Source organism: Bubalus kerabau, chromosome 3 (genome assembly GCF_029407905.1).
Source record: "Bubalus kerabau isolate K-KA32 ecotype Philippines breed swamp buffalo chromosome 3, PCC_UOA_SB_1v2, whole genome shotgun sequence".
Lineage (NCBI taxonomy): Eukaryota > Metazoa > Chordata > Mammalia > Artiodactyla > Bovidae > Bubalus > Bubalus kerabau.
In genome coordinates, this window is record NC_073626.1 from 151,860,873 (window position 1) to 151,886,864 (window position 25,992).

The 25,992-nt window shown below is 37.7% G+C and overlaps 1 protein-coding gene across 1 annotated transcript in view; it reads left to right on the forward strand.

The window, feature by feature from the left end:
- Nucleotides 1-25,398, forward strand: part of UNC80 (unc-80 homolog, NALCN channel complex subunit) — a 222,889-nt gene extending 197,491 nt beyond the window's left edge. Inside the window, exons 53-61 of the mRNA XM_055574457.1 lie at nt 3,319-3,503; nt 4,101-4,266; nt 5,965-6,144; nt 9,182-9,320; nt 11,781-11,837; nt 18,550-18,631; nt 19,604-19,715; nt 20,767-20,966; nt 22,629-25,398. Of these exons, the coding sequence (XP_055430432.1) occupies nt 3,319-3,503; nt 4,101-4,266; nt 5,965-6,144; nt 9,182-9,320; nt 11,781-11,837; nt 18,550-18,631; nt 19,604-19,715; nt 20,767-20,966; nt 22,629-22,895 (1,388 nt within the window). The 3' untranslated portion in view covers nt 22,896-25,398. The remainder of the gene's footprint in view (nt 1-3,318; nt 3,504-4,100; nt 4,267-5,964; nt 6,145-9,181; nt 9,321-11,780; nt 11,838-18,549; nt 18,632-19,603; nt 19,716-20,766; nt 20,967-22,628) is intronic.
- Nucleotides 25,399-25,992: the final 594 nt, after the last annotated feature.

Sequence of the window (25,992 nt, forward strand, 5' to 3'; positions counted from 1 at the left end):
AAGGAGCACTGGCCATAGAAAATCTCAAAAGGAGGAAGCTGAAAACATCTTGCCTGACATTTTTCAGTTCACCAAAGCAGCTGCTGCTGCTAAGTCACTTCAGTCGTGTCCAACTCTGTGCGACCCCATAGATGGCAGCCCACCAGGCTCCCCCGTCCCTGGGATTCTCCAGGCAAGAACACTGGAGTGGGTTGCCATTTCCTCCTCCAGTGCATGAAAGTGAAAAGTGAAAGTGAAGTCGCTCAGTCGTGTCCAACTCTTAGCGACCCCATGGACTGCAGCCTACCAGGCTCCTCCATCCATGGTATTTTCCAGGCAAGAGTACTGGAGTGGGGTGCCATTGTTTTCTCCATCACCAAAGCAGACAGAATGGTAAAAACAGGTCCTTGGAGTTTGGAGTGTGTGGGAGGTTGTGGGGCAGTGGGTAGAGGTGTTTGGGCTGCATCATAAAGGTTGTATTGGAAAATGTTATGATTGACAATGAAAATGAAAAAAAAAGCCAAGGCTGTATGTGCACAGGGTCTGCCCACGCATAGCACTTGGTTGCCAGAGGCAGGAGAACATAGGTTTCAGATAAAATCCAGACTCTAGTACAGAGGTTTGGGATTGTGCAGAGGATGTTGGAGAAAGAAGCCTTAACATGGAATAGAGGGATAGGAGGAAACACTTAACAAGTAACTATCTTCAGTTCTGTCCACTTTCTGCCTTTTATCTTAATTGAACTATACTTGATTTACAATGTTATGTTAGTTTCAGGCAAAGTAATTCAGTTCCACATATATAGATAGCTATTTTCTTTCATATTCTTTTCCCTTATATGTTATTATGAAATATCTAGTAGAGTTCCCTGTGTTATACAGTACTTCCTTGTAGGTTATCTATTTTATATATAGTAGTGTGTATATGTTAATCCCAAACTCCTTATTTATGCCTCTGCCTCTTTCCCTTTGGTAACCATAAATTTGTTTTCTATGTCCATGGGTCTATTTCTGTTTTGTATATAAGTTCGTTTGTATCATTTTTTAGATTCACATAAAAGTGATACTATATGAAAAAAAAAGTGATACTATATGATATTTGTCTTTCTCTGTCTGACTTCCTTCATTTAATATGATCATCTCTAGGTCCATCCAGGTTGCTGCAAATGGTATTATATCATTCTTTTTTATGGCAAAGTAATATTCCATTGTATAAACTTACCACATCTCCTTTATCCATTCACCTGTTGATTGACATTTATGTTGCTTCCATGTCTTGGCTATTATAAATGGTGCTGCAATGAACATTGGGGTGCAAGTATCTTTTCTAATTGTGGCTTTCTCTGGATATTTGCCCAGGAGTGGGATTGTAGGATCATTCGGTAGCTCTATTTTTGTTTTTGTTTTTTTTTAAAGAACCTCCATACTGTTCTCAATAGTGGCTGTACCAGTTTACATTCCCACCAACAATATAAGAGGGTTCCTTTTCTCCACACCCTCTCCAGCATTTATTATTTGTAAACTTTTTAATGATGGCCATTCTGACTGGTGTAAGGTAATACCCCATTGTAGTTTTGATCTGCATTTCTCTGATAGTTAGCAATGTTGAACATCTTTTCATGTGCCTTTTGGTCATTTGCATGTCTTCTTTGGAGAAATGTCTATTTAGATCTTCTACCCATTTTTTGATTGGGTTGTTTGTTTTTTCCATTTTCTGCCTTTTTAATGAAGGCAGAGTCTTTGGTTACTTGGCCAGGCTACTGGACTTCTCTTTTAAATTTAGTTTTACCTTTATTTTGAACACTTAGTGGTCACTGTTTTCTATACTTTACATTATCATCACTCTGGAATCCTCACAACAGCTCAAAGAAATAAATGTTCTTACTTTAGTAAGAGGCTAAGGCCTGGGAAGATCCCTTGGAGAAGGAAATGGCAACCCACTCTGATATTCTTGCCTGGAGAATCCCATGGACAGAAGAGCCTGGCAGGCCACTGTCCATGGGGTCGCAAGAGTTGGATGTGACTTAGCAACTAAATGATGATGACGAAGGCGCAGAAAGGTTAAGTAACTTACCTAAAGTCACACTGTTTGGTGGCAGGACCAAATTTCAAATCAAATCCATCCATCACCAGAATCCTTGAGCCCTTTGCCATTCTGCTGGTTTTGGGCTGATGCTGGTGAAGGTAGAAAATAGGAAGGCAGAAATCCAAAGAAGGCCAACAAGCACCCAACAATAGAAGTGTTACCAGGATCAGGGTAGGATTAGAGGAATGCTACTTTTTGTTTATGTGCTTGCAACATCAAGAGAGAGGAATAGAGGTGAGTAGATGGGGAAGGAAGAATCTTACCACATCTCTCTCTGTGTTATATGCCCTAGTTTTCCTCCTACAAATGCCCAAAATAGAAGGTAATGGTGATTTCCAAGGGCTTTAAGGAGTTGGATTTGTATGTGTCTTCTAGATGCTGAGATGGGCCTTAATACATGATGGCCAATGCCCAAGTTACCTTGACTGCCCCACGGGAGACCCTTGGGGGAGAGCTGGGGTGGCAGAGGAAGCCCCCACCATAATCTTTGATGTCATTACAGTATTCTGGTTTATCTTGACACATTGAGAAATCTGCTTCCTAAAAATATATTTTAAAATGTAGTTTGTAACAAACCTGCCAGAATCTGGAAGAAAAGAGATATTGTAAAAGAAATCCCATAGGGTTTAGTAATAGACATGATGAGAGGCGAGGAAGGAAGGATAGAGTTTTCTCTTCTGGAAGAATCTACTCAAACACATTTATTGTTTACTCTGGGGAGCAGTTTACAGTGGGGTCAGGAAGGGGAAGTACTCCTTTTTTTAACTTTGCATTTCTGCATGGGTTGATTTTACTTCTAATGACAAGGATATATTATTTCTAAGCTGAAAGGGAAAAAAAGGAAAATATTTTATCTTCAGATGTGAGTGGTATGCTTATATTACCATAAAGCCACTATGATAAAACTTTTAGAAAGCAAAATATCAGCTATGTATCATGTTTATAACACATTTCCCTTTCTGTTCTATAAATTGCTTCAGTGTAAATTTTCCAAAGTAGTAGTTAAATGCACTTAATGAAGATATATGTGTTCTCTTAATCAGAATCAAAAAATGTTTACTATACAAATATCTGTCTTTATGTCAGAACACTCATTCAGAAGTACACCGAAGATTTTGGAAACATGGAGAAGGTTTAGAAATTTGAAAATTGTCTGATGCATAAGAGGGCTGAGGATGCAGGCAGCTGGGTGTGGGCAGGGTTCCTCTGAGGCACAAGTGTGCAAACTCCGTTTTCTCTTTTCCTGGTGTGAAGCCCTGAAGGTGATCCTCGTCTGCTTTGAGAGGCAGCTCGGAAGCCAGTGGTACTGGCTGAGCCTCCAGGTGAAGGAGATGGCCCTGCGGAAGGTCGGAGGCCTGGCCCTGTGGGACTTCCTGGACTTCATCGTGCGGACCCGAATCCCCATCTTCGTGCTCCTGCGACCTTTCATCCAGTGCAAGGTGCGCTACGTGCTTCTCCTCTGGGAAGTAACAAGCCCCATGGACGTGCTGTTCTCCAGATTTAAGGCAAAATGACAGCAGCAGTCTTGGGGGAGATGCTATTGCTAGTCAGGAGGACCTGTTAAGATCATGCCTGATGAGAAATCAGCCCAGACAAGTATCCCTCTGAGGAATACCTTTACAGTAAGAGCTTAGTTAACATCTTAAAACATTGCCCTCTCCCTTCTTACCCCATCCCCAGGAAAAAAAAAGATTGATCCAATAGGTGATCTGAAGAATTATCACTTGTCTTTGGTGGCATAATTGAAACCTGATTTTAAATAAATATGTAAAAAAATGAGATCGTTAAAGTATGGTTTTCCTCTGGGACCCTCAGTGTTCATCTACTTTTTTTATTCTTTTCATGCCTGATTTCTGATATCTGGGGGTCATGATTCAAAGCAGTGGATTGATTAAGCACTTCCTAAGCACTGTTCTAAGAACCTCATATGCATTACTTTATTTAATCCTCACCACCAACTATGAAATCAATACAATTATTAGCCCATTTTACAGATGGGAAAACTGAGGACCAGAAAATCTATGCCTTCCTTTCAGCTTCTGGCCCAACCAGCAGAGAACCATGAAGAGCTTTCTGCCCGACAACACATCGCTGACCAGCTAGAGCGGCGTTTCATTCCACGCCCTCTGTGTAAGAGCTCCCTCATTGCTGAGTTCAACAGTGAACTGAAAATTCTAAAAGAGGCAGTTCACAGTGGATCGGGTGAGCATGCATGGGATGGTTTGACTTTGACTAGTAGAACAAAAAAGGATCCTTTTTATAGGTCACTGCTCTTTCTGGAACCAAGTGTGAGTTAGCCATTTTGGTACAACTAGCATTGTTGACCCTGTCATCCTTGTCAACAATGCAAGTCAAGGGGGCATCATAAGAATTTAATTTTATTCCTCTTCTAATATATTTTTCAGTCTTTATTTTCGTAGTTCAGCTTTTTCTTGAAGACAGCTGGGGGGAAAAAACTTACTTTAATTCGTACTTTATTTTCCTTTTTGAAAAGGAAAAGGGACTCACATTCATTGAGCATCTGTTATATGGTAGATTATTTCATAGATGTTATCTCATTTAATCCACACAAATACCTGCAAAATTGTAACTGAAAATCTGCTTATAAAAAGAAGAAATGAAGATTCAATAGAGGATAAATAACTGACACAAAAAGACAATGACACCTGTGAGAGGACTTAAAACTGGGTCTGTATGATTGATAAAAAAGTCATTAAGGTTTCATGACTTGGAGGGAGAGAGGATTGAATCAAAACTGATGGGCTAGGAGTTACTTTGTTTACATTATTCAAAAGATTTTCTTTGGGAATGCATTGTTTACTTTTGTAATTATATTAACTTCAAGTTACTAAGGAAGGAAAATAAATCATTTTCTGCCATTAGAGGGCAGTCATCACCTATAAGTAGAATATTCTTATACATGTGGCTTTTTGTCTTTCTAAAACCTATTGTTGGTGATGTATTAAGGACCAAATATTTGTCAAATACAATCTTGGTGAAATCTGCACAAGGCCATTCAAATGTTCTGCTTTATAATGAAATAATATGACAAAAAATCAAGGGGGTGTTTTATTGTAATCTCCAGAAAAGGGTAATAAGAACACAGTATTAATTATGTATTCTGATTTTGATTGCGCAGTTCCTTTCAGACAATATGTCTATTACTTCTGTATGCTTGTGTCAGGTATAAGGTACATTTCTCAGTGAAATTGATCAAATTGATATCTATAGTTCAGCTCAAAATGAATCTGCATTCAGCCAGCCTTGGAAAATGAAACTGGAAAACAATGAGAGAGGCTGCAATATCAAAGCATTTTTTATTGTTAGAGATATTATGCTCCTGCAAGAAAACTATTCAATTACATCAGTGGCCGATTCTTTATTTTAATAACGTTTTCAATTCTGTTTGCTATGTATGTATGTGAAAGTCGCTCAGTCGTGTCTGACTCTTTGTGACCCTATGGACTGTAGCCTGCCAGGATTCTCCGTCCATGGGATTTTTCAGGCAAGAATGCTGGAGTGGGTTACCATTTTCTTCTCTGGGGATCTTCCCAACCCAGGGATTGAACCCCGGGTCTCCCACATTGCAGGCAGACTCTACCGTCTGAGCCACCAGGGAAGCCCTTTGTCCTAAAGTTCATCTATCTGGGACACACTATTTAAATGACCTTCCTTTTAAAAAATACACGCTGTGAGGGAAGAGTCTGAAGCTTGGTTTTCTTCCAAGCACCTGGGAATTCCCTGGTGGTCCAGTGGTTAAGACTCCCGGCTTCCAATGGGCACAGGTTCAATCCCTGGTCAGGGAACTAAAATCCCACATGCTACATACTATGCACCCCCTCCACCCCACCCAAAAAACATCCTCACTATGGATTATCTTTGGTCTCTCAACCTTGCTAGCTTACCAAGGAAAGACGTCCATCAGCACCGTGGGCACCTCCACCTCTGCTTACCGCCTGAGCCTGGCCACCATGTCCCGCTCCAACACGGGGACTGGCACTGTCTGGGAGCAGGACAGTGAGCCATCCCAGCAGGCTTCCCAGGACACCCTGAGTCGAACTGATGAGGAGGATGAGGAAAGTAGGTCACCTGCAGTATCTGGGGTGGGGAGGTGGTGGGGTTTATGTGTGACAGAGCTTGGCCATGCAAATGAGGACTTGGGTGGATTTCTGCCTTTCTGATGTTTTGCAGTTCTGATCCTCTGGTCATTTTTACAAAAAGGAGTTAAAATGGAATTGCGACTGATCCCATGATTTCTTATGCCTGCTTTTCTATAAATTCCTTGATATCGTTGGTCATTTGGTAGGATTTTAGGCAAAAAGTAAATCTTTAATGACCCCTAAATTTTCTTTGAGTTTATGCATTTAACCTTTCCACTAACCCATTTCAATTGTGGTTAAGGAACTAAGGGGAGCATTTATTCTCCTTTTTCCTGGCCAATCTTGTTTAGAAGATCAATCAGCACTTAGGTGACACAGGACTTCTCCAGTGGTTCAGTGGTTAAGACTTTGCACTTCCAATGTAGGGGGCAAGGGTTCCATCCCTGGTCAGGGAACTAAGAGCCCACGTGCCATGTGGCACAGCCAAAATGTTTCTTTAAAAAACAGCACTCACGTGACCTGACTGCAAAGAAAAGTGAGCAAGGCATATGCTCACAACAAAGAAAAAAATAGTTGGCAATATTGTCTAGAATGTAAACCCAGCGGACTGTCTTGAGGGCATACAACCCAATTTAAGTGTCCCCAGTCACTGAGGCAGCCCAATTGTGTTTTAAAGATACTCTGATATAACCTGTAGAGTGTGCAGTCTATGTCTTAAGAAAACAAAATCTAGACTTTTACTCAGAGTCCCTCTGTACCAAACAACAACCAAAAAAACCCACTCTGAAATAAATTAGAGTCAAGGTTAGAATTTTAATTAACTAAGATGAAAGAAAATTCTTTAATACCCTGCTACGGTTGGAAGTGTAGGAGAGGGAAAGAAGTAACTACTTAGTCAAAGCACATGTCAGTAATATTTCCAGATTTAGCTTCAGGGTTAAATAGATAACAAAGGGATAATCATATTGTCCTATACCTAACTTCCAGACATATTTGTTTCTAAATCATGTCTCATGGAAATAATTCTAAAATTGTAATTAGGGAAATCTTCAAAGATCCTGACCAAAAAAACAAAATGAGAGAGAAGGATTAACAGTTCACATATTCATTATAAGTCCTAGCAATAGTCCAGAACTTAAAGTAATATCTATTTTTCTTTAATGGTTGAAATAGTCTCTCCTAGAAATTTTTTTAAATGATAGTAAATGATAAAAAAAACTCTCTTTAATAGAGCTAAATGTATTTTTCAGGTGACCTTGTGAATTAGAGGATGACCAAGCCAGTAGGAAGGAAGTAGGGAAGAAAAGTTTAGTACAGAAGACATAAACAGAGATGGCACTGACCAAGGGCCAACATTAATACACTGACATGTATGCAAGTTTTTGTTAATCTTTCTGCTCTCAAAATCATAACTGTCCCAACGACAATATGATGTGGATGTATATTAATTTATGAAATACAGTATGCAAGCTAGAGTGTTAACACCTTTGAATTAAACAAATTTTCCATTCAGCAATCAAACCTGTGTTAAGACCTAGCAGGAATGAGATGAGGAACAAGAAGTATGAGAAGGATATATTCTCTGCTGTCTAAAATCTTAGAGTTTTCTAGAGGAGGTAACAGACATTTTTTGATAAAGAACGCCTAACAAAAGAGTGAATGACACAAGGTTGTGAATCAACTATACTTCAATAAAATAAATAAAATTTTAAAAAAAGAGTGGAAGGCAATGCATATAATCACCAAAAAAATATTGAAGGAGTAAATGTTAAGTGATATATGAGTTTGAATAAGAGGGGGAAAAAATTACTGGAATCCCAGAAAGGTCTTAGTAGAAATAGCTCAATCTATCCTACCACATTTTTTCATGTTTTTTTAAGGCATATTTGATTATACTCTACTCTCTGGACACCTAAAAAGGAAATACCATTCTATAACGAGAATCAACTTCAGGTCAGTTGTTATGTAGCAAATTAAAATTTTTCAGGACTTAATATATTCATCTCTGGGTTTGAAATAAACTTCTCTAGAAATGTGACCACTTAGGATATTTTAAATAAGTGATATCGGATTACATGGTAGTAAAAAGTTCACCAAAATTCTAGGTTAGTCAAGATATGTTTCTTGTTCAATGACAAACAATATTAGCTCACTTAGAATGAGGTCGTCTCGTCACAAATACTATACTAAAGTTAATTTTCATATGGATTTGAATACATGCATTTCAGTTTCTATGGAGAAAATAAGTGTCTGCTTCTAATTTTAAAGTTAGATTAAAACAAACATTTATTTCTGAACTTTATAGATTTTTAAATATTTTTTGGAAAAAAAAATACCTGAAATAGTCTTTCCCTCAGCAGTCTAAAAATCATGAAATGTCCTGAGTGTAGTGTTTGAAAGTCAAACGTGCTTGATTTGTTCAATAACACAGTCCCCTACTGAACTATTTCTGGAATGTTTAAAATGTTGTAGTCCAGCTTTTCTGAAATCTTTAATTTGCCAATGCCCCTTTATTTTTACAAATAATCTACTTGTAGAAATGGACAAGAAGTTTACGTTTATTTCATAAAGCTGTTCGAGGGTGGGAGATGTGTAGATGTGAAGAACTATCCTTCACCCTTTGTGCAGATTAAAAACTCAGCTCCAGAAGGTATTTTTTTTTCAAGATAAGGATACATTCATGATGTTTTATTGATGCTGTTTCCCTCAACCAAATGAAGTAACTAGTCACTTTAACTCAAAGTTCTCATAATGTTCATATTCTCATAAATGACAATGTTCAGTGACACTAAAGACTCAGCTATTAAAGTCTCTGGTTATATAAAAGCAGTGAACATGTTTCTTAAGCTCACAAAGGTCTTAGTTTTGAATCTGTACAAAGGGACGAATGATAATTTAACTTTAGATATTGTCCTAAGGTTGTATTCTAGTCAAGGGTGGAACCCAAGTACAAAGCTGGTCTGGGTTTTCTGGTCAGCATCATAATTTCCTAACACTCTCTTCTCTGGCCCTTTCAGATGACTCTGTCAGCATGCCCAGTGTGGTAAGTGAACAAGAAGCTTACCTCCTGAGCACCATTGGAAGGAGGCGGTTCTCCAGCCATGTCTCCAGCATGTCTGCACCTCAGGCTGAGGTGGGCATGTTACCCAGCCAAAGGTAAACAGCCCTGCATATGTTGTACTCCACATCTGGGGGCAAAGGTATAAATTCTGAAAACTCACTCCTGTTACCCTAAAAAGGGCCTAAAGAGAAGCAAACAATCCATTTTTTTTAAGTATACCATTCAAACAAATTTTCAACAAGGGTTTGCACAACAATTTGTAGCATTTTCTAAGTCAGGCAAGTTGAGGGGATCTCAATTTCTGATCCAAGCATTGTTTCTCCTTAACATTGTTCTATAGATAGATATATGCTCTTCTTTCATGGTCTTCTTTCAGATGACATTCTTGTATTTCATATATATTATCAGCTAAGCTAATAATGGCTACCTGGTAAGTGTATAGGACTGCCTTGATATATTTGGTAGCTTAGACTTCTGATATGTCTTCAGTATTTAGTTGGAGGTAGTGATACTTAACAAAGCAAAAAAAGACCCATGCCAGTATGTGTGACCTTGGGCAGGTCATTTAACAAGAGTCCACAGTTTTCTCCTCTGAAATGAGAGGTTAGCTAAAATCTGCCTCTAAGGTAACTTCTCTACCTATAGAATTTTATGATTCCATAATTAGACTCTTTAAAACATTTTCTTTGGTACTCTCTAACCCCTAAGAATATAGATTTGGAACTTTATACATATAGTTTACCATTTATATGGTAATATAGAAAATGATCTGACGTAAGAAACAAAACATTATCTATTTCAGAGTCAGGACTTTTACTTTAGGAACTGAATTCTTTCAAAGAATCAGTCTTATGTTTTTATCTAGTTTATTGTTTATTCTTATTACCTATGGAGTTATTGTGGTATAACTTGTACATGGAGAATAAGAACAATCAGGAGACATTCTTGTGCTCAGATAAATTTAGTTTACATGGAGAAATAATTACTCTGTACCTAAATCCTCTAGCTTATCATTCCTGAACTGTACAGATGAAATAAAATTTGTGAAATAAAGCCAAATTTTGCAGAATATTTTAAAAATGGGGGAAATGATAAAATATTAATAACTAAATTATATACTTGTAAAGAAAGCATTATTTATATACTATGGAGTTATAAAAATTGGTAATATAAAAGTATTATTATCATTGTAAGATACTGCTTTACCTACTGATAATTTATCTTTGATAAGGAAGTCTTATAAATAAAATATACCAAAAAAGAGAGCCAAATTATAAAATATCCAAAAAAAAAGATGTAAAGTCATACAGGCAGTTAATACGGGTACATAGTGATTTATTTTTAATTCCTAGAAATATGCAAACTTTATTGAGAATAAACAAAACTTTAGTCTATGTAAGAGTTTTTATTTAAATTAGGGAATTTTAAGTATTCTTTTTGGTTATTTACATAACATAACCAGGCCATCAAATTGCTTTGAAATATCCATTAAGGAGTTATCTCATTTCTGGGGAGAAAATTTGTTCTATTATGGATAGACCAGAAACCCAGCAAAATAATATAGCTAAACCCTTTGGGCTTGAGTCCTGCTTGGGAGGGCTAGCAAAGGTAATGATGTCTCTCTCTGTTAGGGAAAGCCTCTTTCTGGGGATGGAGGCTATTTTTACAGTATAGGTGAACAATAAAGAGTTTAATTCCATCCATTTTAACAACTATTTATTGAGTGCCACGTGGACACTTAGCTCAGAGCTAGGCACTGAAGGAAGGAGAAAGTATGTATGACATACTTTCTGTTCACAAATCCCCATATCACCCAAATAAATTAGCAGCACCCAAATAAATCAATAAACTATTTAATCATTCTTTCATCAACCTGACAGGTTTCTTCTTTTGGCATTTACAATTCAGTCACTAGAGGATGGAGTGAGGAGGTGAATGCAAGTTCCATGTGAATATACCAGGGTTGTCTTCCTTCTATTCATTCACTTCCTTTTTCACTGCAAAATTAGCAGGTGCAATCAGGTTCTTTATTTGCTTTTCTTAATGGCATCAGCTCCAAGAGTTGGGTTATGACAGTTCATGGTAAGTGGTTTCTGTGTGATCAGGTCACAACTCACAAGAAAGATGCAGGATCCTGGTCAATGAAACATTATATGAACAAGACAGGTGAAAAGTCATAGCCACCCAGCCAAATGGTTATCAAAGGAATGATAGTTTCATCTTCTACAGACTCATTCCGCAATGTGTTCCAGAGCTCCTGTGTCCATTTGGAGCTTATCACAAGTCCCAACTCCTGACCAGTAAATAGATCACTCCTCTGAGAGTCATATCCACCCAAAGGCCTCCCCCCTCCCCATTGCCTTGAGTCCTATGTCTTGACCAACCCAGCACAAGGTGAAATGGTTGACTGTCTCCTTTTCCTTCCTTGTTCTGTTAAATTTATTTATTTATTTTTGGTTCTTAGAAGCAGAAAAGTGCATGCCTTTTTTTTTCTTTTTCTTTTATTTCTTTGCATTTCTTTCCCTAAATGCTTCATCTCCCTACCCCTCCTGCAGTGAACCTAATGTCCTCGATGACTCCCAGGGCCTGGCCGCTGAGGGCAGCCTCTCTAGGTACAGTGTCAATGCTACCTATGTATTGGTGTCTGTGCTGGGAAACAAGCTGTTCCCTGTCTCCTCCGTCTCTCTGTCTCTCTGTCTCCTCCCGCCCCGTCTTGATATCGATTTCCATTCCTTGCCCTTTGTTGCTCATAAACACACGAGCCTGGAAGTCAAAGGTGTAGCCTCTTTCATTTTTCAGCTTCAGAGCTCCATCACAAATGGCCTAAAAAGTCTACTTAAAAAAAAAAAAAATCCCTGGAGTTCTTCTAGGGGTTTATCCCATGGACCATCTCAAGAGTTTGATATACAAAATGTTAAATTTATCCCAGCTAAACATTCCCTCCCATGCTGATAGTCTTTAAGAAATTTTTTTTTGTCAAAAGCCTTTTAATACAACTCCCTATCATTAGGAAGCCCCAATCTAGACAAGTCTTCCAGCCAACACCATGGGTGATAAGAAAACAGTGATACTATAATAAGAATACCAATGTCAATATGATTTATATAATTCCCTCTCTTTGGTGCATGCAATGTGACAGGCTGTTATGATAGCTTATTCAAACCATGTTTATATAAAGAATGTCTGTCCCAGTGCTAAGATGACCCCCAAATTTGCCACGAAATATCAGATACAAACATTTCTTGGTAAGAGACTTCTCATGATGCAAACAATATAATGGTTTGGCTATTGGTTTAAAGCTTCAGAAAGGGGGCCTGCACCTTTAACACTCAGATAAACCACGTCAAACATTCCTAATCTTGTGCTGTTGATTCACACCTCTCAACTAATCCTCATTAGGGGTAATGCTTCTTGTTCATGCTAAGAGTACCTTTGTTTCATCTCAAGAGAAAATATTCCCTTTCAGGTTTGCATTATATAGTGAGTGCTCCCGTGTTTATTGCTGTATTACAAAGATGAGGAAATGTTGAGAGGCCGTTCCTGTGAAAGGCTGTCCTTTTTTTATTTTTTGCATCTTGTTCGGATTTCACATTTTCTTTCGCAACTGAAAATGGGAAATTTACTGCATCATCAGGTGTATCTTTTTGTTTTTTTTTTTACTGGCCTCATAATTCATGACATTCATTTGTGTTTGCAAGCCCCTGCCTGGATAGATCAGTCTCTTATTGGTGGTAAATGTGGAAGTGCTGCAGAGTGCAGGCTTAATTCCATTATTGAGAACTGCAAGGACAGGGAAGAACAGAGTAGTCCTCAAGGTGGTTTCCTTCATTGTTCACAGTATTGGAAGAGCTCTGAACCCAGCCTAGCACCATGACCACTGGTTTCAAAGCATGTATTTGTTTAATGCTTAATATTACATACAAGACAGGAGGATCTAGCTAGGAAGTGATTTCAATGTCCTACTGACAGTAGAAAGTATTAAATCAGACTTTGTCCCAGATCTTTTCTAACTAGGCCAAATTCTATTCTTACTGAATAAAATACTAGTCTGGAGTTGGTGAGAGAAGACGAGAGTTTGAGTTAATTTTTATAAATTCTCCCAAGGACTTGGTCCTCTTTGTCAGGCTTAGGGTTCAAACGGACTAATCTAGAGTTGTCTAAACCAATCCAATCTACCTTTGGTCCAGTGTAGATTGGAATAAACCCCAAGTTCTTGCTATTTGAGGGTGGTTCAGAGCCAACGCTATAGGTTTTATCTATAGATGAATTAGTCAATCATGTGAGTTCCTTGATGACTGTTTTGGATCAACTTTTGTTGATCTGTTGTTCCCATAATTGGTATGTTTGCGTTCTGGATGCCAGTCACCCTGATTGATTAGTGATCATTAAGAAACCAGAAAATGAAGCACTCACTTTGGATTCTAAAAAGTTCCACAAGTGCAGAGGCATCCGACAGCCGTAGCACGTCCACCTTTGCCATACACTGCAAATCATCTCTCTCAAACGCCACCATGTCACCAAGTTCTCTTTGGAGGAGAGGAACTTTTGGCATTACTAAGAGGTGGGTTTATAAAATAGGATATATATTTTTAATATTTGGTTTCCAGGCTTTCTTATTTTTGGCATGAAACTTCTTTATGGTGCAGATTCTTAAGGTTCTAAAGAAGCAGTAAGAAATTAACTATGTAAATTACATTTAGCACACACCTGAGCCCTCAACTAAGGAAAACCTGACTCTAAAGCTTAAAGAATATCAGGAAACATGCCTAACAGAAAGTAATAGACCCTGCTGCTCACCCCAACCCCACATTTTGATAAACTTTCTGGGGATTTGCTTTTGAAAGAACACTTGTTTTAGGCAACATGGGCAAGTTGGTCCGAAGCCTAAATGAGGAAGTCTCCAGGATAATAGTATAACCTGATAAATAGGTGGAAACCAATAAAAATTTTGCAGATCTTTAGAAAATTTCTTCCAGGATTTTTTAAATGTGTGGTAACTGGTTTCTTATAAAGATTCACAGGAAGAAGTATAAGTCTGTAAGAATCACTATGCTATGGTGAATTTTTTTTTCTTTTGGAACTAATACATTGCAATAGTATGTATATCATGGAAGAATTCTCTTCTTTAAGAGCTTTGCTCTTAGAAATACAGAAACTTCATTGTAGATCTTCTCTCCCTGTGCCCACCCCCAAATACACACACCATGGGCCATATTTCTCTCTCCAGAAGAATATAGACATGCAAAATGTTATTCAAGCACTTAAGCCTGGAAGTTTATACTTGAGAATTAAATTTTGTTTGGACATGTTAGAACATTTTGAAAGGCAGGAATTGACAATCAACTCTAGCTTAAAAAAAAAAGAGAGAAGAGATTACAACGCTATTTGATTCCATAAGGGTAATTTTAATCACAGTGGAAAATAAGAATGTGACACAAGTTTGAACAAGATAGATAGTCTGCGTGAAACAAAATAAAAATAATCTATCCATCTCATGATCATCCACATTTCCAAACTATGAAAACTTGGCAAGTACACCCAAATAGAAAAGATTAAAACAACCTTGTTATGGAGTTGAGAATTATTAACTAAAAAAATATCCGTTTATCTGTTGTGATACACAGAGAAGTGTACTTTCCCGGTGTTAAATCAGTTCTTACAGGAGAACTAAGATCCAGATCCTTCCCTTTTTTGTCTGAATTCCAGTCTCTAATCTCTAAATGCTGTGGCATTTAAAATATATTTTCTTAGATGTTATGGAGGCTAAGTAAACTTTAAATGCTAATCTTTTACTGGGAAAGGGAAGAGTAGGATTTTGTCTACTGTTTATATCCCTGTTTCCTATAAATGCTTTATGGCTCCTTCAGTACTGGCTTCATGCATTCCTCAGAACAAGGCAATTACCCGGTGAAAATGGCTATGCTGTGTGCCTTCTGTTCCCCCTCCAGATTTCTCTAACCATATTAAAATTAAAACTAAAAGTATAGATAAAAGCAAAGGAAATACAAATTCATTTCCTATAGTTTCACCCAGTACTTTTACTTAAAACTTTTATTTTGAAATCTATGTTGAAATACACTATTTTTGTACTTTGAGATGAGTGACAGAAATTTTTATTGCATTACTGAATGGCCTTTTGTTCCCCTATCCTTTAAGAAATACCATTAGATATGTATTTACTGAACGACTGAGTGACTTCACTTTGACTTTTCACTTTCATGCATTGGAGAAGGAAATGGCAACCCACTCCAGTGTTCTTGCCTAGAGAATCCCAGGGATGGGGGAGCCTGGTGGGCTGCCGTCTATGGGGTTGCACAGAGTCGGACACGACTGGAGCGACTTAGCATGTATTTCATTAGGATACGCATACATACTAATTGTATATGGTGCTTCCTCGGTGGCTCAAGTGTAAAGAATCCACCCGCAATGCAAAAGAGTCGGACACGACTTAGCAACTAAACAACATATTTATACACTCCAAGTCTTCATGCTGAAATGAGAGAAAAGAAATCATTTGTGCCAGGATTGTCTTCTAACATTGTCTACATTTTTCTAGCTTATAAATTACTTTCTTGCATTTTGAGTAAGGTCTTTGGTTTTTGTAGACAGTTGACTCATACCAGTTCTGCCAAGACCCATATTTACTTCTCTAAAATCCAGATTTGTTGCCAGAGTAATTAATATTGCTTAGTGACTCAGAAACACCAAGGATGATTTAACTTCAATTTAGAAAGTTTTGTTTGCTTTTATACTTATGGTTTTACCTTTTTATTTGACAAAACAGTGGAAATCAGCCATTTCTCATTCTGAAGATTAAAATTTTTAGGGAATTGGTTTTCTCTAGAGAGGTGCTTAGGGCAGACACCATGGTCTTCTGGTTGGTGTTATATTGCACACCTGATAGTCACATATCACAAATCCTGCACATGACAGAAATATTACATGACATGGGGAGAACTAAATTGAAACCACCTTTTATATGCAACTCCAATTTGATGTAGACCCAAAATTACTTCTGTGTGCATTACTTCTATTATTAATTTCTCTGGTTGTTTATTACTAATGTATCCTCTGCACACAGTTAAGCCAGACTTTGATGTTCCAAATATAAACATGTTAGCATCATATTTTTAGGGAGAATATATTAGCTGAGCTGTATTTCCAAGGGAATGTTCTATAATTTAATAATTGATATATGCATTCCATGAAACACTAACTGTATCATTTATATAAAGTAACTAAATACTAAATCTATAAACCTGATCCTTTTCTTAGAATAAACCTCTCTATCCATAGAGAAAGTTTCGATGCTTTTGATTCTTCCTTGGAATAATCATCGTGAAATTACCATTATGTTTTGGCATTTAACACTCCCTGAGTGACATGTATTTCTTTTCTTGCACCATTTTTTTCTCACAATCTCAGATTACTGAATAAAAGTGAAACAAGTGGACTGCCTCTATTTCATTTTCTCTACCCAATTATTTTTAAGACTTTTTATTACCTACTTCCTTCTGGTGTTCTAGAAGCAATAAACTCATTACAGATGTAAAACAATGAAGCATACTATGTTACATCACTTTTCATGTTCAAACCATTTTACATTGACTAACTTCTTTTCTCTACCTTAATGGGAGGTAGATGGTAAGTATTAACCTCCCTTTACGGCCAAGGGAACTGAGGTAACATTTAGATGTCAATGAAGAATCCATTCCAGCGAAAGCTTTGCTTGGTATTTGGGAAAAACTTGTTTCTACTTTTGTGCATATGGTAATTGAATACTTAATCTTTCCAGTTTAAGACACATATTAAAATGTATAATTAATAAGGAGATGTCATTTCAAACTTGCCAGCAACTTAGTCTGTATTGCTTATCAGAATTTATTGCATTGTTCCTTTGAGGTAATTTTCCATCTACATAGAAAGGTCATTTATGGTACAAGGTTATATATGTATAAAAACAATGTACATTGATCTTTTTGAACTTGATATTCAGGAGAATAAGAAAGTCTAAAAAAACACCTGTTTTTAAAACTCTATGGAATTTCATGTATCCCAAATGGCCTAATTATTTCAGAAAAATTACGATAAACTCCATTTGGGAATCATTGGATTTTCTTCTAGTGGAAATATGAGTAAGACTTTTAAAAATGACATGTGACTGTGTCAACCATGTAATGATTAACTATAGGGGAAACGTCTGATTGTCCATCTTGCCACCGACTTCTCTCCCTACAACTGCAGGGAGATTTTGTTTAGGGAGCTCATTTTTTTTTTTAAATGGCAATGAATGCATACAGTCTTTTCCTTTTCATGGACAGTTGCTGATGCTGCATTCCTCTGTGGAATATTTTACTGTAAAAATTATTTGTAGATGACTCTCCTTTCGCAAAGGCAAAGCCGAAATTAATTAATCACATTGGCATCATCCACAGGATTACAATGTTCTCTGGGGCACAGTATATTTCTTTTTTTCACCTCCACTCCCATTATAAATCCCTATTATACATGCATGCAGAATGAAAAAGGATCATGGGTCCATGACAGTGTTTTCAGCTTCACCCAATACTAAAATAGGGACCACTGCTGTTAGCCATTTTTGCATATAAAAGACACACATACACAGTAAATTTGGGAGGAGCAGGTTGTTACTTTTACAAATTGTGTGCTATATTTGGGTGCAACTATTCGATATTAATTAAGCTACTAAGTTGTAATGATAGCTTAATTTATTTGCCAGCCTTATCAATCTAAAATCATTTTAAAAGACATTTTCATTGTCTACCTATGTGACTATTTACTCAGTCACAGAGACTTCAGGCTGCAAACATGTGTTGAATGTGACCCTTCACCCAAATGGATTCTGTGTCTGATGTGTTTGATATTTGTCCATCTTATTTTCATGTAAATTGAAATATTTTAAAAGTTGTTCCCATCCATGTGATAGAGTTGTTCGTGTTTGTTCGTCACCACCTTTCTCCTTACCCTTGAAAAAAAAAATTGAGATTAGCATATGACGTGTTAAACCTTTTGGTGGCTTCCAAACCAGGGGTGTGATTGAATCCATGTTTTGCTGAATGACAGACTGGCATCAGTGATTGAAAACAGAATCTCAATTTTGGCAGCTTGGGGCTACAAGGCCTCGTGTCCTCCTTCCTAAACCTCTGAAAATTCCCATCCCAGGGGTTCTTTCCTAACCCTCCTTCAAAGATAATGGTATCTTTGAAGTGACTGTTTCCTATAAGTGATTTTGACTAACACCCACCAGAAGATTGTCTCATTTGCCTGCTCCGGGCACGCTAACACTGGTGATGCTCTTGACAGGGTGGCAAGTGTACAGAGTGAACCTGGCCAACAGAACCTTCTCATTCAGCAGCCACTGGGGAGGAAGAGGGGCCTGAGGCAGGTAAGCAACCCTGAAAGGGCAGGGGAGACATCCTATGAAAGGGCGGTTCTATTCAATTTTTAGTATATATAAAGACTCTATTTTATGTGTTTTAAGACTCTATTTTACCTGAAATATTTATTCCCCACCTGAAATAAGCAGTACAGAGCAACTTTAAAACATGGTAAGTGCTTGGGCAAAGTGGAGAGTTTGGGGCTTCTATTTTTAGCTCTGAATCTTATTAGCAAACCTGGTTACTTGGTGAAATAAGTGGGCTTATATTTTTATTTGCTCCCTATTCAGAAACCATTGCCAGTGAAACTACTGACCACGGAAGATTTGTTACAAAGTTCACTGAAGGCCTCTTTCTGTAGAGAGGCAGAGACAGTCATCCTTTCTTCCTCATTTCAAGATTAATGATTCTATTTAAAACTGAAATTGAAGTAAAGATTATCCTTGAAAATTTCCTTTGGTAGGGTGGGTTTCCTTTATGTTACCATCTAAATAAAAATCTAAATGAGGCTTTGTGCTGTGGCTTTGATGGGAACATCCCAGCACTGATCTGGAGGCTGGACATTTTCCCAGAATCTGGGGTGTTTTTCATCAGTCTTTCCTTCAAAGTTAGAATATATTCAGCTACAGCTTTTAGATGAGCAAAGGCTGACTGGTAAGCAATCATTGCTAGTTTTGTATCCTGAAATTCTTACTATGACTATTTTAATTTATATTAATGTTCTTAAGCTATATAAAGGGGTAATAATAGTTAAGATAGAATATAGGATTGGTTAAAGGGGATGCCAGAATTATATAAGTACTTATGTTTAAATATGCAGGAAGAAGTGTATTTTATGGGCTAAGACTATAAGGAACAATCATAAGACTCCACAGAGATCCTCAAAGAAGAGAACAAACCATAGAATCCTCTGAATTCAGTCTTTCGTCCCAGCAGTTAGATCCTTCCTGCTAGCTTTTTGTTCTGCCTATTCCCTTTAGCTAAGGCGTCCTCTACTGTCACGTCAGAAGACTCAGACTGAACCCAGAAACCGCCACGGGGCTCGGCTGTCAACCACCCGCAGGAGCATTCAACCTAAGACAAAGCCATCCGGTGAGGCCTCCTGTGTCCCTCTGGGTAGACATTGACACAAGGCATACTGCCCTGCCACACAGCGGGGAAGGCCTTCAGAGACTGAGAGTCAAGCAGATAAACACTCCTTTGGAAGCCACTAGGAAAAGGGAAGAAGTTTCCCAGGAAACTTGAGTGCCTTTTTTCCCCCTCACCTTCCTCAATCCCATCTCTCTCCTCTTGCACCTAGGTAAATGAATAATTCCCTTGTCTTTGGGAATTGTCTTTACAAAAGTCTTTATACTCTTTGCTATGAAAAAACTAAGAAATATTTAATAATTAAAATTACTATTGAGGGCTTCCCTGAAGTTCCATGGTTAAGAATCTGTCTGCCAAATGCAGGGGACACAGGTTTAATCCCTGGTCCGGGAAGTCCAAGTTGAACCACAAATGCTATGAAATTTGATGATAGAAGATTGTGTTTTATTTACCCAAGCCAGGAACTGGGTTTGTTATATGTCTTATCAAAGACAAGAGCGTGATGAATAATAGGAACTTTTAATTCCTGTTGGCAGTTGTTATGAGCGATGACCAAGTTCACTTAATGCTTTGTACTGATCTTGTTTTTATGGAAAAACAATTTATGCAGAAAGGTTCTTTTATGTAAAAATGATTTTTCTACCCATGTGCTACTGTTTGTAAGAAGTGAAGTGAAGTGTTAGTTGCTTAGTCATGCCCAACTCTTTGGGACCCCATGGACTGCAGCCCACCAGGCTCCTCCATCCATGGGATTTTCCAGGCAAGAATACGGGAGTGGGTAGCCATTTCCTTCTCCAGGGGATCTTCCCGACCCAGGGATCGAACCTGGGTCTCCTGCACTGCAGGCAGATTCTTTACCAGCTGAGCTATGAGGAGATCCCCTAAGAAGGTAAAATCAAAACATGTATCTAATGGCCTAATGTGCTCTCATTTATTGGTAAACGAGCAATGTCTTTACTAAGAAAGGCAGGAGACACTGGTTAAGGCTAATTATTAAGCACTGCCAACCTACTATCCTCCTATTCTGATTTACTGCTCTACTTCCAACCTACAGCGGACCAAAAACGATCTGTGACCTTCATCGAGGCTCAGCCAGAGCCAGCAGGTGCCCCAACAGACACACTTCTTGCCACAGGCCAGCCACAGGGCTGCAGCCCAGTCCCATCCAGAAAACCGGAAGGAATGGACAAACCAGTGCTCACGTCTTCCCCCGCCATTGTTGTTGCTGATCTTCACAGCCTGTCTCCCAAGCAGGTGAGGGCCCTGGAGAAACAAGCAAGTCTTGCTCTTTGCATATGTCTGTTTAGGAATGGGGATATGTAAATGTCATCCATATCATTTGAGTCTGAGTCAGTAATGTTTTGTCAGACACTGGTCCTATCCTTATGAAAAAAAAAATCAAGTATATGGCCAAGAATATATCTACTTGAGAAGGAATAAGAGAAGTCTTTATACTCTTTGTTATGAAAAAACTAAGAAATAGTTCATAATTAAATGGCCACTGAGGGTTTCCCTGGGGGTCCATTGGTTAAGAATCTGCCTGCCAATGCAGGGGACACAGGTTCAATCCTTGGTCCGGGAAGATACCACATGCCACGAGCATCTAAGCCTGTGTGCCACTACTGAGCCCATGCTGCACAGAGGAGAAGCCACCACAGTGAGAAGCCAGTGTACCTCAATGAAAGAGTAGGCCCCACTTGCCACAATTAAGGAAAATCCATGTGCAACGCCACCTAGCACAGTCAAAAATAAATAAGTAAATATATAAATAAAATTAAAAAAAATAAAATTACCATTGAAAATCAGTATACTATACATGGCTGACAGTTCAATTAAAAAAAAATAAAGTTACCAATTTAGATGAAACCTTTAAATACATACTTAGTTACGCAGTCATGTCTGACTCCTTGCGACCCCTCTGGACTGGCTCCCAGGTTCCTCTGTCCATGGGATTTCTCAGGCAAGAATTCTGGAATGGGTATCCATTGCCTTCTCCAGGGGATCTTCCCAACCCAGGGATCAAACTCAGGTCTCTTGCGTCTCCTACAATGAAGGTGGATTCTTTACCATCTGAGCCACCAGGGAAGCCCTTTAAATATAGAATCTTCTGAGAGGAACTTTTGTTTTGATCTTTTTTTTGTTGCTGTTTAGATATTTTTTTTGTTGTTTTGATCCCACATTCTTCTCATGTGGTATTTAAAGAAAGCTAAGGGGAAATATATTATATACATTTTTAAAGTCTTTAATGGTTAAAATCATTGTAATACCTTTATCTCATTTTACCCTCACAGTCTACAAGGTAAACAGGGCAAAAAATGAGGCTCATGCAGCAGGTTAGAAAACTGAGGCTTAGAAAGTTGAAAGGGCCTATATAAACTCTCACGTATGCTGCTGCTGCTGCTAAGTCACTTCAGTCGTGTCCAACTCTGTGCGACCCCATAGACAGCAGCCCACTAGGCTCCTCTGTCCATGGGATTCTCCAGGCAAGAACACTGGAGTGGGTTGCCATTTCCTCCTCCAATGCATGAAAGTGAAAAGTCAAAGTGAAGTCGCTCAGTCGTGTCCAACTCCTAGCAACCCCATGGACTGCAGCCCACCAGGCTCCTCTGTCCATGGGATTCTCCAGGCAAGAACACTGGAGTGGGTTGCCATTTCCTCCTCCAATGCATGAAAGTGAAAAGTCAAAGTGAAGTCGCTCAGTTGTGTCTGACTCCTAGCGACCCCATGGACTGCAGCCTACCAGGCTCCTCCGTCCATGGGATTTTCCAGGCAAGAGTACTGGAGTGGGGTGCCATAAGGTTAAAACTAGGTCCAGCCTTGTGATTCCTTTCCAGTCACAGCTGGACAACAGTATTTTTTGATCCTCTTTCCTGGTATCCATCCTACCTTTCAATGTTATGATCCTTTTGGTCATAGGGTGAGAACTTCCCAGCTGAAGAAGGAGAAAGGAAGGAGGACACAGAAGTACAAGGTGCTACGGCACACAGCCCCCTCTCTACGCAACTCTCAGACCCTGATGACTTCACAGGCCTTGAGACATCCATCCTCCTACAGCACGGAGACACAGTTCTTCATATCAGTGAGGAAAATGGCATGGAGAACCCCCTGCTGGCGAGCCAGTTCCCTTTTACTCCCACGGAGCGGGGGGAGACGGATGTCGACCTAGATGAGTCTCACGTTTAGTTCTGTACCTTTTAAGTGTTGTAGGTGTAGACGAGACGTGGAAGGGATCAGTTTGCTGAAAGTTGAAAACATTCACTTGGAATATATGAAAACACAGCACTTTACACTCAATGGGTAGCACAAATCCCAGTAGATTTTTCTGCCAATGTGCATATTGTTTCACGAACATCGTTAAAAAATCAATGGCTAAGATGGTTTGGTTGTGTAAAGACCATGAAATCCAGGGAGGAATAAAGGGACAGAGCCATTTCACTGCACATTGTTTATGATTCAAGAAGCCTTGAGCAATTAAAAATGTAAAATATTACAGAGCTGCTTACCTAGGAATATTAAGAAGTAATGTATTCTAAAAAACTAATGCAATTTTTTGAGGTTACATAATACATCTCATGCAAATGTTTATTTTTCTAATTTTAAAAACATTAAATCAGGTGGCTATACAAGTAGCAATTTACATAAAAAATAATCAAAAGGAAAATATTAGTTTGGGGAAACTAAATATTAATAGCAAATAAATCTGCAGCCATTTTTTTTTTGGATCAAAAATATAACCATTTAGAAGAAAAAATACTATTTTTAGAAATGTGAACTTTTCAATTTATTTTTTAACTGTCATTTTCATTACATATTGTAAATCAAAATGCTAATGCCATAAGATCATTCCATTTCATGATCAACACAGAGAATATTCTAGAGATTATCAGACATAATTCTAAATTAAGAAGACATAAATAGCCTATAATATGATAAAAATTAAATATAAATATAATAGCTAGAAAGAGATGGTATTCCTACTTCTAGCCCTGATGACATCAATGCCAACATTGGAAAATATTGGAAAATGTAATTATTTTCCCTTATAGTGTCCTGTGCCTGCCCTTAAGGGCATATTTTCTGATATTAAGATTAGTGTTATTAGAATTGGTTCAATAAAATAACTTTTCTCAATGTTAACAGATTTATATGATCCTTTAGATGTTAAGCTTATGAAGAAAAAATATAAAGTGTGCAATTTCTTTATAGACACAGTCAGCTTGTGTATTTTACTTTAACTTGACATTCAGTTACTTCAAGAAAAGTATACAACTTAGGAGGCTCATGAGGCCATATCTAGTGTGTTATTAATCCTATAGTAGGGCTTGGCATCTTACAGTTCAATATTAAATTTCAAAACTTTAACAATTTATATTAGAAAATTGTTACATAACTTCTAAGCATATAAAAATTCATATACATACCTAAATTGGTATGGTGGTGGGATTTGTGTATGTGTTTTCTAGCACTCAAGCTACAGTTTAGACTACAATTACATTGCAATGAATTTAGAACCCATTCTGTACACTAAAACTTTGACTACGTTGGTTATGAAATGTATATGTATATATAAAGGAGACCTGTTAAAACCACCCAAATCACAAAGGAAAATTATTTTCCTGTTAGCATTGCTTATTAAACAGGCATTGTTTGTTATTGTGATTTATATTTTCCAATATAATTTGGATTTTGGTCTCATTCACAATAGAATGAAAGATATCTGTGAGTTAAAGGACAAAACTAAACATTGCAAATCTAAACATTCAGAAAACAGAGGTGGTAAATGACCTCTTCTACATTTTACAATATTTTCAGGACATTTATGCTTAATGCTGAGTTCTCAAATGCAGAAATACACATAAAGAAGTGGTTTTATGATTCTTGCTAAGGTGATATATTTCATCTGCTTAAAATTATGCTGCTCCCTTAGTGTTAGAGGCCTTATGTTTGGTAATTACAAATGTCTGGGCTATATGAGTCTCCTATATGTGCGTGTTTTGTTCCAGTTCCTTGATGCTTGACTCAAATTCTCTGTGTATAACTGTATCAAATATTTAAAAAGTAAAAGGGTCGAAGAAAATTGTTAAACATCTGACCAGAATCCTATATACCTTTATATATATATTTGAAAAGTAATAGACTGTGTTGAACATGACTATGCTGACCTGTCTGCCTTTTAGCCTGATTCCTTCACTTTAGTGTTATGGAAGTCTGTTGGAAACTTTTCCAATAAGCTAAGTAATGTTGTACCTTGCAAAAAAGCCTCCACTCTGACAAACAGGGCCTTATAGAATAGGAATGTTTTCATACTGGGACTATGGAGATTTTACAGATGTATACATCTGTTCCATTTAAGGTGCCCTTAAATGTGTTGAATGTAATGTGTTAAATGTCTGTGTGTAATTGCTAAAATACATGTATGTGCATAAGATTGTCACAAGATGTATTCTCAGGAATACTGTTCCCTGGATTTTGAAGGAATAATTATTTTAAAAAAAAGTTGGAGAAGATTAGAGAAAGATCAAGATAAGTAACAATTTTTTATAATTCAAAATGTTATTGAGTATATGACTAAAAGTTAATTATTACATATGATAAATATAGTATTGGTAATACTAGATCATTTCTTAAGCTATGATACTTAACAATATTTATCTTGTTCAGAGGAAAATGAAAACAGACACCTATTTCCCATGTACAAAAAAATTGGACTCAACCAAGGGACTGCTCTTCTGAAATTAACTTTTGAGAGACCTTGGAATGAGCACGTGTCCTCCACAATAGTGGGTGTAGATTTACTCAGATTCAATTAAAGCAGTTCAAATTCTGGATACACCATTTTATACAACAAAATATTTAACTTTCGTTTTTCAGTATTTGCTGCTTTCTGTAATTCTTTTTGGTAAGTTTTATTTCTTTTTTCCAAAAATGAAACTGAGTTATTGAGTGCATTGGGACAAGGCACTTAGAGCTATAGTGTCAAAAGGCATAAATGGGGATAACAATACTGGGAGAAAAATCCGTAGAATTTGGTGGTCTGGTTTGGGCTTGTTGAGTAGGCTGGAAGTAATGTGTTTACTATTTCAAGCCTCCAAGAGTACTCTGGGCAGAATACCAAGAGTACTTTCTTTAGTATTTGTCCCTTTAATCAATTTAAAACATTCTCTACTCTGCTGTCCAGCTCTGAGAGTATCTGAACAGGAATAGAGTATATGTTGGGACCAACAGGGAAAAAAAGGTCATAATAGAATGACAGTCCAATATAAAATTAAATACCCTTTGT